General features: G+C 35.1%; 1 protein-coding gene across 1 annotated transcript in view; it reads right to left on the reverse strand.

The window, feature by feature from the left end:
- The window catches only part of LOC311074302 (uncharacterized protein), a 54,064-nt gene that overhangs the window by 15,435 nt on the left and 25,547 nt on the right, over window positions 1–13,082 (reverse strand). Inside the window, exon 2 of the mRNA XM_084100796.1 lies at window positions 3,669–3,989. Within this exon, the coding sequence (XP_083956922.1) occupies window positions 3,669–3,989 (321 nt within the window). The remainder of the gene's footprint in view (window positions 1–3,668; window positions 3,990–13,082) is intronic.

Below are 13,082 nucleotides of genomic sequence, written 5' to 3' on the forward strand. Positions count from 1 at the left end.
TTTTTATTTAAATAAGTTTAAATAAGTGTGAACATTACATTCGTTTAACGTATTCGTTTAACTGCTCAATTTGAGTCTGTGCAGTACGCTCAGCCATCAGGAAGAGAGTGCTTCTAATTGACTTTACTTTTCTCCGTTGAAGTCTATGGGGTCGCTGTGTCCATTTATTTTACTGTCTATGGCATACCGTCACTTAAAAAATGTTAAACTTTCAGACTTGGCTCTGTTGAGGCAAAAACAATTCATGTTGATTCTAGTCTATTTTTGTTCATAAAATGTCATAGAAATGCATGTATTATCAAAATTACATGCATTTTGTAACATTTTGTGAACTAAATTGTAAATGTTTGTATCTTGTAACTGATTTTTTAATATTAAACATTTCACATTGCAATGTTTTCTTGTTTTATCTTTCTTGTTTTTAGTGACTGAAAGTGTTGAACATCGTGGGAAGAAAAGAATATGGTCAAAAGCAGAAGTTAAAATCCACATAGCCAAAGGCCATTTGACCACAAAATCTGAGTGTCTTCAATGCAAATCTGCTGAAGAGCACGTGCTACAAAAGCGGTCAGTACAAAACATTAGGGATTTAGTGAGAAACAGAGGTATAACAGCCAAAAGGAGAAGTCAGTATGAAAGTGCATGAGTGCTGTTCATGAAATGCAGCCATAAGCTTTTACACTTTGTAAGACTGTTTTAGCTTATTTTATTATTTTTAAATGTTGCCTCCTTGCTGTCTTCTGGGTTATTTACACTTCACTTCTTTGTTGATGTGACTGGTTTCCAATGAGATGTTCCAGTTTCTGTATTCAGTGTAGCTGATTTCTCATTTGTTGTTGTTTTTACCACCAATTTGTTGTTGTTTGTTGTCGTTTTCCACCAATGCAATAACTGTGAACTGGACTTTGCATCGCTGCAGCACACACCATTATACACCTTTTTCCTGGTTTCTAATGATTCTTCGCCTCGTATACACATTTTTTTTTCTTGTTTGTTATTTGTCGCTGTGCCCTGTTTACAAAATATGCTATTGTTGATCTCTTGCACTCCATGAAATTGCACTGTCGATTGATGCTGTGATGTAATCTCGTTGACAATAAATTATTATTATTATTAGTTTCAAAGGGATAGTTCACCCAAAAATGAAAATTCTGTCATAATTTACTCACTCTCAAGTTGTTCCAAACCTGTATGAGTTTTTTTTTCTTCTGCTGAACACAAAAGAAGATTGAAGAGTGAAGAGTGTTGGTAGTCAAACAGTCGACGGTAGTCATTGACTTCCATATTAATATGTTTTTCCTACTATGGAGGTCAATGGCTACCGTCAACTGTCTAGTTTCCAACATTCTTCACTCTTCAATCTTCTTTTGTGTTCAGCAGAAGAAAGAAACTCATACAGGTTTGGAACAACTTGAGTGAGTAAATTATGACACAATTTTCATTTTTGGGTGAACTATCCCTTTAATTGTAGTATCTGCATTGTTGGCAAGATAACAAGTGTATTGCTGTTCACACTATTTTATAGCACTTCAAAATATTAAATACAAAACATTAACATGGTTAAAACTTGTGTTTTTTTGTTTGTTTTTGTTTTACTCAACTGCTTAGTTGCCACCCCTCAGAGGCCTCTTTAATGAAGGGGAGGTATTGTTTCTTTATTACCAGCGAGGATGTTTCATTGAAATCTTACGGTACTAAGTTGTTTTAAACCTGCAAAGAAGATCAGAAGGCAGTTACAAGCTTCTGACCCCAGCCCTAATCCAATTAATACTTTAGCACTACTACAGGGATAGTTCAAAAATGCAAATTGTCATTTACTCTCCCTCATGTCGTTCCAAACCCGTAAGACTTTCATTCATCTTCAGAACACAAATGAATATGGAATGAATATCCATATGAATGGAGTGGTTTAATCCAGTCTTCTGACGAGACATCATGACTTAACCGATTGAATTCAGGCTTTCATTCACATTCAAACATTGATCAGTGAACATACTGTACATAAGAGTTCAACTGTACCTGCTTTATGCACAGGAATGAACCTCTTTAAATTAAGGTGAAGGTCAGAGTAATGGACGTGCCGAAAGGTGAATTGCTACAACAGAAACTAAGCCCTAACCCTACCCCACACCCTGACAGGCTGCTTTAGTGACGAATCATAAAGACCTTTCTCCACACCCATTACTCCAGCCTGCAGACACCCACACTTTAATTAAGGGGCGCGTTGAGGGAATCATCTCAAATGTGACCATTTTGAGGTTGTTTTGAGGTATGAGACTTGCACTGTTTTTTTTTTTTTTTTTTATTGTAGAGTAACCTCTTATTTTACTACTTCAAGTTGAACAAAACAAAAATGAGAATTCTTCCTGTTACAAAAAGATCTGCATTTTATATTGAGTTTCTAGTCAAGTTGGTATATTTTCTCTGCTACTCGTCAGTGCTTTATATTAAATAAACTTAATTAGGCAACATAGCAGATCAACTGAGGAGGTCATTTATTCACTTTTGGAGAAATTGATGAAAAGGTTTAGTAGATGGATATGGTTAATCTTGGTTTACAGAAAACAAATTATACTGTATCTGATAGTCTGGAAAATACAGTTACCCCATATATCCTATGTAGATTTTGTGGGAACAGCTTGGTTGGAAAGTTGGTTAGACCCATAGGATGTGAAAATTCATCTCAAGTCATCTTTATTTCTATAGCGCTTCATACAACTTAATATTATGACAAACTTAACAGGTAGAATGCAAAGGTTTGCAGTGTTATTGCTGCCAATATTATATATATAATTAAATGAAAAGTCTAAAAGCCAGGGGTGTCTAAAGTAGGTCCTGGATGGCCACTGTCCTGCAGAGTTCAGCTCCAACCCCTATTAAACAGCGAATCAAGGCATACTAGAGTCCTCCAGGCAGGAGTGTTGAGGCGAGCTGGAGCTGAACTCTGCAGGACACCAGTTGGGACACCCCTCAAACTGCATACAAATCTTTATAATTTCCAATATTGACGTCCCTCATGGGTCATACATGAAATATTGCATAAATCAGAAGAGTCTATTTTAGCCTAGTATGACCCATAGGAGGTCAATATTGGGGATTATAAGGATTTTACATGCAGTTTATACTTTGACCACTAATATTTTACAACTGCCAAACGTATGAAGTCATCAGAAAGAGTAGAGCCAGTGTGTGAAAGTTTTCACAAATCTGTCTGAAAAGAGTGTTTTCTCACCTGAATACTTGACAGTGTATCTGACTGAGGTCTGGAGTTGATTTCTGTGAGTAAGCTGACATCTCCACTCTCTGTTGTTATCTTCATTCAGGAGTGTTGTAGTCAGAGTGATGATACAGTGATCTTGATCTAATATCTGATATCTGGAGTCTGTCTTCAGATCAACACCAGCCTGATTCACCCACAACAGCTCAAGACCCTCAGAACTGACCCAATCATCACAGGAGAATCCAGTATATGAATACAACTGACAGGAGAGAGTCACAGAGCGGCCTGGACTGATCTCAGTCTGTGAGGATGAAGATGATGATGATGATGATGATGATGGAGACACTGAAACTGAACACAAGACACAAATCACAGACTCTTCAATCATCATCTGAGTTTAAAAGGAGAATCTGCCCTTTTTAAATTGACCACATAATCATAAACTTACCATGAAGAACATGCAGATAAACATCAGCATCATGTCTTTGTTTCTGTCCATTCACATATTGTTGGCAGCTGTAAGATCCATGATCTTCTTCTGTGACGTTCTTGATGTTCAGAGAGCAGTCAGACTCCAGACTCAGTCTCTCATGTCTCTCTGTGTCTTTATTCTTTATCCCTTTAGTAATCAGTTCAACTGTCCCTGAATGTCTGAATCTGTTAGAGTAGATCCATGTAGTTGATTTGCAGTCAGAAAGAGCATTATTACAGGACAGATGCACATTTTCACCAGAACTGATGAACACATGATCATCCACTCCACTGATACCTGAAACACAGTATATCTCAGTGATCATTATGATATTAAGAAATGAAACCATAAACCATACCAGCATAAAAAGCAGAAGATTCAAATCATTTTTCTAATAGTTAATTCATTAATTAAAATCTATGGATAAACCAAATCAAACGCCTCTTTAAGAAGGAATAAGAAATACCCTGACTCTGAAACAAATGTAAATAATGTAATATCATCATAGCTTGAACTCTTGATTTCATCTTTGTCATAAACATTACAGGACGGCACAGGATTAGTTGATCCTCCTCTTCAAGCGTAGAAAATACACTAATAACTGACCTTAAAAGCTCTTTATCTGTTCTGTGTTTCTCTCTCTCCTTCAAACTCACCCTACTGTGACTTATGCACAGCTAAATACAAAATAACAATTCAAAACCCACAAAGAATATTTGTGGAACAGTTCCCAAAGGAAGGAGCAAAACTCAGGGAAGGTTTGCTGGGATCAGTAGTTCACTCTCCATCCAGACACAGTCGTGATGATACTGTACTTCTGTTCTCTGACCACACAACATCACTTCACTGAGCTGAACACTCGTTGTGTGTTTGATAGTGAGTTTATGATCAATCATGAGCTGAGTTTGGGAAGTAGTTAACAGTGAATTTGATCATGATTAGGGCCCTCTCAAGTAAAAGTCATCACAAAATAATGCATTAACAAATCATTTAATAAAATATGATTAAACATGCACTAGGACAATATATATATTTTTATACCTTTACACCACCAGTACAACAAAACAAACAAACAAAAGATAAAGGTTATTTGTAGTTCTTTTACTCACTGCGCATTCACTGTGTGCTCATACTATGATCTCGATATCAATATTGTTAGAAGCGCTATATAAATGAAGGTGACTTGACTTGACTTGACAATATGAGCTCATCCCAGATAGAAATGTTGTTGTTCTATAATGTTTTGAGAGCATTATGTTACGTTCTTGTAATGTTTTCTGTAGATAATTTTATTTGTGTTACCAGAATGTTCTCCTAAAAGGAAGGATAACACTCTCTAAACATTCTTATACAGTTTTAGCGGGAAGTTTCCCAGCAGACGCAGGACTGAACCAACTTTTCGTCACATGTCTCTAGTTTCCTGTTTACACTCAGTGCATTTGATATGTAGTCCAAATATGACCCCAAAAATGTATAGAGTGATTTTTTTTTTTTTTTTTTACATTTTTAATAATACACATAATATATCATTTTTTTGGTTTACTTCTCATCTCCCAATGCTATACATTAATGCTATGTTTTGGGAGATTGTAAGTACTTTTGTGTCTATTTACTGCAAAATACCTCAGCTACACCATTAGCATGCATATGAAATATTACCTTTTTATGAAAAAAAAAAAAAAAAAACATTAATGATGATCGAAATGAAATCTGAGTTGTTTCTGGATATTGATCTAGGTGTGAGATGCATAATTCTTCCATCTGCTGGTTAGAATATTTTTTGCAGATAATATAGTTTTGCCCAAAAGTGTAATTACCGTACACCTCCAGCAGAGGCGCCATATAGATCCATTCATTTTTTGGTGTGACTGACTGCTCTTATAACAGCTTTTGTTATGAATATATATATTTAAACTTTTTAAAATACATTAAATCAGTTTTTTGTTGTTATTTGAGGTCTTTTGAAGTGTTTTGTTTTTTGCAATAATGCCACATAAGTTTTCAGTAATGCCAAATAAATTTAATGACACTAAAAGAAAAGACTTGAATGCAGTTACATATTATTTTTTTCAATAATCCAAAATGTATTAACTTTAGAATAAGAAAAACATTTTTAGTACATACAGTAAAAGTAAATAGAGCCTGACATCAAACAAATGTTTAGACGTCAACCCAGTTTTCATTTTCAACCAAAATTTGACGTCTGAGCGATGTTGGAGTCCATGTCCAATAACATTTCTATCTGGGATGAGCTCATATTGTGATCATAGTATTAATCCATGTTTTAGTACATGATTATTCATATACCCTTATTGTAAAGTGTGACCGTTTTTTCCTCACTTAAAGCAAACCACACACTCTCACACACTGATGAATTGCCACACCTTTAGTACGGTGGGGGAAGTTCGAATTATCTGATTGGTCAGTTTAAACGTCTCACAGTTGGGTTAAAGACACATGGTCAGGAAAGGAATAAAAAAGATTGAAATTGTTGCTCTGTCTTTTTTTATGCTCTGGCTCTTTTTCTTGGGGCTCTCTCTCTCTTTACTTCCTCATTTCTTTGTCTCTTACTCTCCCTCTCCCTCTCCTCTCTCTCTCTCTCTCTCTCTCTCTCTCTCTCTCTCTCTCTCTCTCTCTCTCTCTCTCTCTAGCTCTCAGGAAACATTTACATGCTGAGTAAGATTAATGGTATAAGTTATCATCATCTCATACATATCTATTTTGTAACTATTTTAACCCTCATGTGGTCTTCGGGTCATTTTGACCCGGAGAAGATTTTCTTTTTCCCCAAAATACTAGTTAATGTTATCGCATTGGACTGAAACTTAGTGATTCTGTTCCAAAAGGGTATAACTACTTCTCAAATGTTTTTTGAAAATTTTCTTACTTTTTTAGGGGTGGTTTTGTTACCTTGTTACACTTGTGGTCTTCCCGGGTCAAAATGACCCGCCCATAAAAAATAGCTTATAAATCACTCATTATACCATATTTTTACCAAATCTTGGATTCAATCTTTTTGTCAACTTGTTCTCGTTCAATTAGGACTGGTTTTGTATTTTCATTTGCATCTGATTAATTGTGGGCCTCATTTATCTGAGAGTAGGCATCTAATTTTTTGAGTAAAAAAAACGTAATTTTTTAATAATTTTGGAATTTTTTTTTTTTTTTTTTTTTAAATTGGTACTGTTGATCACACTAGTCTACTTTAATGTTTCAACGGGAAGTTTGTTTTGAAAAACTTTTATTTTGTAAAAAATGGTACATAGTCACACTTGTGGTCTTCCCGGGTCAAAATGACCCGCCTATAAAAAATAGCTTATAAAGCACTCATTATACCATATTTTCACCCAATCTTGGATTCAATCTTTTTGTCAACTTGTTCTCTTTCAATTAGGACTAGTTTTGTATTTCCATTTGCATCTGATTAATCGTAGGCCTCATTTATCTGAGAGTAGGCATCTCATTTTTTGAGTAAAAAAAAAATATTTTTGAATAATTTTCAAAAGTTCACAGGGCTCCAGACTAACATTTGAGGGCAGCAGCACTAAGTTCTACAGGAAGTATTTGGTAGCATTGTGGGATGACATACATTGAGATGTATAGATAAAGTTAACTTTAGTTATTATCATTCATAATGTCTTAATATTAATTCAAAAGCAAAATGAGTGACAAAATGGATATTAGGGAGTGAAAATAGCCAATAAGCATCCTCTGCAGCTATGTTTACAACAATAATTTAATCATTTTTTTTATTTAAATAAGTTTAAATAAGTGTGAACATTACATTCGTTTAACGTATTCGTTTAACTGCTCAATTTGAGTCTGTGCAGTACGCTCAGCCATCAGGAAGAGAGTGCTTCTAATTGACTTTACTTTTCTCCGTTGAAGTCTATGGGGTCGCTGTGTCCATTTATTTTACTGTCTATGGCATACCGTCACTTAAAAAACGTTAAACTTTCAGACTTGGCTCTGTTGAGGCAAAAACAATTCACGTTGATTCTAGTCTATTTTTGTTCATAAAATGTCATAGAAATGCATGTATTATCAAAATTACATGCATTTTGTAACATTTTGTGAACTAAATTGTAAATGTTTGTATCTTGTAACTGATTTTTTAATATTAAACATTTCACATCGCAATGTTTTCTTGTTTTTATCTTTCTTGTTTTTAGTGCCTGAAAGTGTTGAACATCGTGGGAAGAAAAGAATATGGTCAAACGCAGAAGTTGCTGCTGTGATGCGGCATTTTAAAATCCACAAAGCCAAATGCCATTTGACCACAAAATCTGAGTGTCTTCAATGCAAATCTGCTGAAGAGCATGTGCTACAAAAGCGGTCAGTACAAAACATTAGGGATTTAGTGAGAAACAGAGGTATAACAGCCAAAAGGAGAAGTCAGTATGAAAGTGCATGAGTGCTGTTCATGAAATGCAGCCATAAGCTTTTACACTTTGTAAGACTGTTTTAGCTTATTTTTAAATGTTGCCTCCTTGCTGTCTTCTGGGTTATTTACACTTCACTTCTTTGTTGATGTGACTGGTTTCCATTGAGATGTTCCAGTTTCTGTATTCAGTGTAGCTGATTTCTCAGTTGTTGTTGTTTTTACCACCAATTTGTTGTTGTTTGTTGTCGTTTTCCACCAATGCAATAACTGTGAACTGGACTTTGCATCGCTGCAGCACACACCATTATACACATTTTTCCTGGTTTCTAATGATTCTTCGCCTCGTATACATTTTTTTTTCTTGTTTGTTATTTGTCGCTGTGCCCTGTTTACAAAATATGCTATTGTTGATCTCTTGCACTCCATGAAATTGCACTGTCGATTGATGCTGTGATGTAATCTCGTTGACAATAAATTATTATTATTATTATTATTATTAGTTTCAAAGGGATAGTTCACCCAAAAATGAAAATTCTGTCATAATTTACTCACTCTCAAGTTGTTCCAAACCTGTATGAGTTTTTTTTTCTTCTGCTGAACACAAAAGAAGATTGAAGAGTGAAGAATGTTGGTAGTCAAACAGTCGACGGTAGTCATTGACTTCCATATTAATATTTTTTTCCTACTATGGAGGTCAATGGCTACCGTCAACTGTCTAGTTTCCAACATTCTTCACTCTTCAATCTTCTTTTGTGTTCAGCAGAAGAAAGAAACTCATACAGGTTTGGAACAACTTGAGTGAGTAAATTATGACACAATTTTCATTTTTGGGTGAACTATCCCTTTAATTGTAGTATCTGCATTGTTGGCAAGATAACAAGTGTATTGCTGTTCACACTGTTTTATAGCACTTCAAAATATTAAATACAAAACATTAACATGGTTAAAACTTGTGTTTTTTTGTTTGTTTTTGTTTTACTCAACTGCTTAGTTGCCACCCCTCAGAGGCCTCTTTAATGAAGGGGAGGTATTGTTTCTTTATTACCAGCGAGGATGTTTCATTGAAATCTTACGGTACTAAGTTGTTGAAAACCTGCAAAGAAGATCAGAAGGCAGTTACAAGCTTCTGACCCCAGCCCTAATCCAATTAATACTTTAGCACTACTACAAGGATAGTTCAAAAATGCAAATTGTCATTTACTCTCCCTCATGTCGTTCCAAACCCGTAAGACTTTCATTCATCTTCAGAACACAAATGAATATGGAATGAATATCCATATGAATGGAGTGGTTTAATCCAGTCTTCTGACGAGACATCATGACTTAACCGATTGAATTCAGGCTTTCATTCACATTTAAACATTAATCAGTGAACATACTGTACTTAAGAGTTCAACTGTACCTGCTTTATGCACAGGAATGAACCTCTTTAAATTAAGGTGAAGGTCAGAGTAATGGACGTGCCGAAAGGTGAATTGCTACAACAGAAACTAAGCCCTAACCCCACACCCTGACAGGCTGCTTTAGTGACGAATCATAAAGACCTTTCTCCACACCCATTACTCCAGCCTGCAGACACCCACACTTTAATTAAGGGGCGCGTTGAGGGAATCATCTCAGATGTGCCCATTTTGAGGTTGTTTTGAGGTATGAGACTTGCACTGTGTTTTTTTTTTTTTTTTTTTTTGTAGAGTAACCTCTTATTTTAGTACTTCAAGTTGAACAAAACAAAAATGAGAATTCTTCCTGTTACAAAAAGATCTGCATTTTATATTGAGTTTCTAGTCAATTTGGTATATTTTCTCTGCTACTCGTCAGTGCTTTATATTAAATAAACTTAATTAGGCAACATAGCAGATCAACTGAGGAGGTCATTTATTCACTTTTGGAGAAATTGATGAAAAGGTTTAGTAGATGGATATGGTTAATCTTGGTTTACAGAAAATACAGTTACCCCATATATCCTATGTAGATTTTGTGGGAAAGCTGGTTAGACCCATAGGATGTGAAAATTCATCTCAAGTCATCTTTATTTCTATAGCGCTTCATACAACTTAATATTATGACAAACTTAACAGGTAGAATGCAAAGGTTTGCAGTGTTATTGCTGCCAATATTATATATATAATTAAATGAAAAGTCTAAAAGCCAGGGGTGTCTAAAGTGGGTCCTGGAGGGCCACTGTCCTGCAGAGTTCAGCTCCAACCCCTATTAAACAGCGAATCACAACCCAACAAAAAGGACTGAACCCAGAATATATATTAATATATAAAACCCAAACAATTTTAACATGTATCATATAAATAACCTTAAAGCTACAAACAAACCTTTCTGGCTTTGTTTTTGTGTAGTGATTGTTAACTTTCATGTCAAAGACACGTCATAGTCCCAGTAAACCCATCTGTCTTTGCAGTGCAGTGTGTAGTCATGTTTCTTTGTATATGTTAATGAACTGTGATGTCATTGTGACATCACATAGTCCTTGTAATCCATTTGTCCTCATAATCCTGTTTTTTGTCTTCTAGGACACATGAGTAGTATATATGACGGACCTTGTGTCAAAATGATTGATGGCTTCCGGTTGACATTGACCTTCCGGTTGACCTTTCCGGTCGCCCTTCCGGCCTGTATTGTTATGGATTGACCTATTGACCCTTCCTATCCCTTCGATCATGTGTTTTGACAGGTTGATCTTCCGGTGTCTTTCCGGCATATGTTGTTATGGTTTGCCCTATTGACCTTGCTAGTCCTAGATCATGTGGTTTGACAGAAAGTTTTTGCCCTATTTGAACCTTTTTATCCCTAGATCATGTGTTTTTGAAGAGGATGTTAAAATAATTTATGGATTTGACAGAAAGTTTGAAGTTGGTGTCAGGTTCAGTTATATGGGTTTCTGTCTGGGTATATATTGTCACAGGCGCTCCCTCCCACCCTTTGCATGTGAGCTCTGACATCTGAAATGTGCTGTTCGGTCACTGTGATGTTGCTGATGGTTTTGAAGGCGCTGTTATATATAGGATATGTGTCAGCATATCCTCCGCATTCCAGGGCATTGTGGACCCCTTTGGAAAAGTGAGAAGAAAAAGACTGTTTTTCCTGAATGCCTCACCAGCCAGAGTAGTGTGTGTGTGTGTGTGTGTGTGTGTTTGTTTGTGTTTGTCACAGGATTCCCTCTCCCAGCCTTCGCATTTGAGCTCTGACATTTGAAACGTGGAGTTCAGACACTGTGATTAAACAATGTCATACAAAAACATTCTATCCTTTAAAATAATTCGCCTTATTCACCTGGCGGCCATTTTGAAAACTCGAACGCCGTTGAGGGGTACACAAACCCGGAAGTTTGACTCCGACGCATACGATCTTCCAGTGTGGACCAACAATCTTTCCTGTCTGCCCGAATTAACGATACAAAATGGTTTGTTCCTAATGTAATTTCTTATGTTCTGACCTGTTCCGGTTCCTTTTCCATACTTCTATGTACATGGTTACCTTTACAAACCTAGACCAGTGTGCCTATCAATGTTTTTTTTTTAATGTTTTATGATATTCTGGTATATTAAATTATAAAGTTATGAAGGACATCATCCATGTGTAATACAATTGTACTTTATTCTTTAGATAGGTACACATCCAGTAGCTTATACTGTAAATACACACACATACATGTAAAACAATCAAATCACTCACATGTAAAAGTAAAGAGCATGAGAAGTGATTATAAGGTCTGACAGGGACTGATCCTGTGATACACTGACCATGATAAGGTGCTATGGTAACAATACAAGTTCACATATTTGTATAGATTCATAAAGAAGAACAATAATGATGGTTAAGGCTTTGTACAGATTCGTAAAGATGAACACTTTCTATTCAAGGTTTGAATATGTGGATATTAAGATTTCAGTTGTAGAGATTTACATAACAATGCTAGATATTTGAATAAAAATTACAATTTTAAAAAAGAGGACCTTAGATAAAGAGCTCCCGCACACTATCGTTACTTGCAATTAAAATAAATATTTATTATCAACATTTCGTTCACACACTTTATCAGGAAATTTAACGATAGTGTGCGGGAGCTCTTTATCTACTGATACAACCTACTTAATTGAAGTGCATCGGGGAACACAGCAGTGAGGCGCCATTGCACTGAGAACTCGCGTTGTAAGAACTCCCGGAAGTGGTAAGTGTACCCCTCAGGCTCGGTGGAACGTTCGAGGTGAATAAGGCGAATTATCGTGCTAATTAAACTAAAGTATACATGATATGGTTATAAAATAATATCTTGCTAATTTAACTAAAGTTGAAAAACATTCTATTCTTTAAAAGTATATAAATTAATTGCTTATAATATAATATAAAATCACAGAGTGGTTCTCTCTTACAGCACCACCTGACGGGCTCTGACTCCTAGGGTTTATTCAGCGATCAGAATGAGACATTTTGTTAGGGCTAAATTTATTTCAAAGTTTAAATGATATCTTTATAAAATGTTTTTTTATTTTTATTTTTTATTTTTTTTAATTAAATTTAATACATTATTAAAAGTCGTAATAATGTTTTTAAATTCAATACATTATTAAAAGTCTTAATTAAAAAGTCTCTCAAACAGAGGCCCCCCGTGACACCCCCCTCCTTCTGCTCCTTCACATTCCAAAGGTAACAGTGAAACTGTGAAGTGTATCTCACACTAACTAAAGTTAAAAAAACATTCTGTCCTTTATAAGTATATAAATGAAATGGTTATAAAAATATCTACTGAAACCAATTGTTTTAGATAAACAAAAATAAAATCCATCTTACATAAATCATTCTATTCTTTAAAAGTATATAAATTATATAATATAATAAAATCACAGAGTGGTTCTCTCTCTCTCTCTCTCTCTCATTTAAAAGCATAACCTTAAAAGTTTAAATTAGATCTTTTAAAATTAAAAGACTGTTTAAATTAAATCTTTAAAGTTTGAATACATTCGTATCTTCTATTTATCTTTTAGAAGACTTAT

This window comes from Abramis brama (assembly GCF_963993115.1).
Source record: "Abramis brama genome assembly, chromosome: 1".
NCBI lineage: Eukaryota > Metazoa > Chordata > Actinopteri > Cypriniformes > Leuciscidae > Abramis > Abramis brama.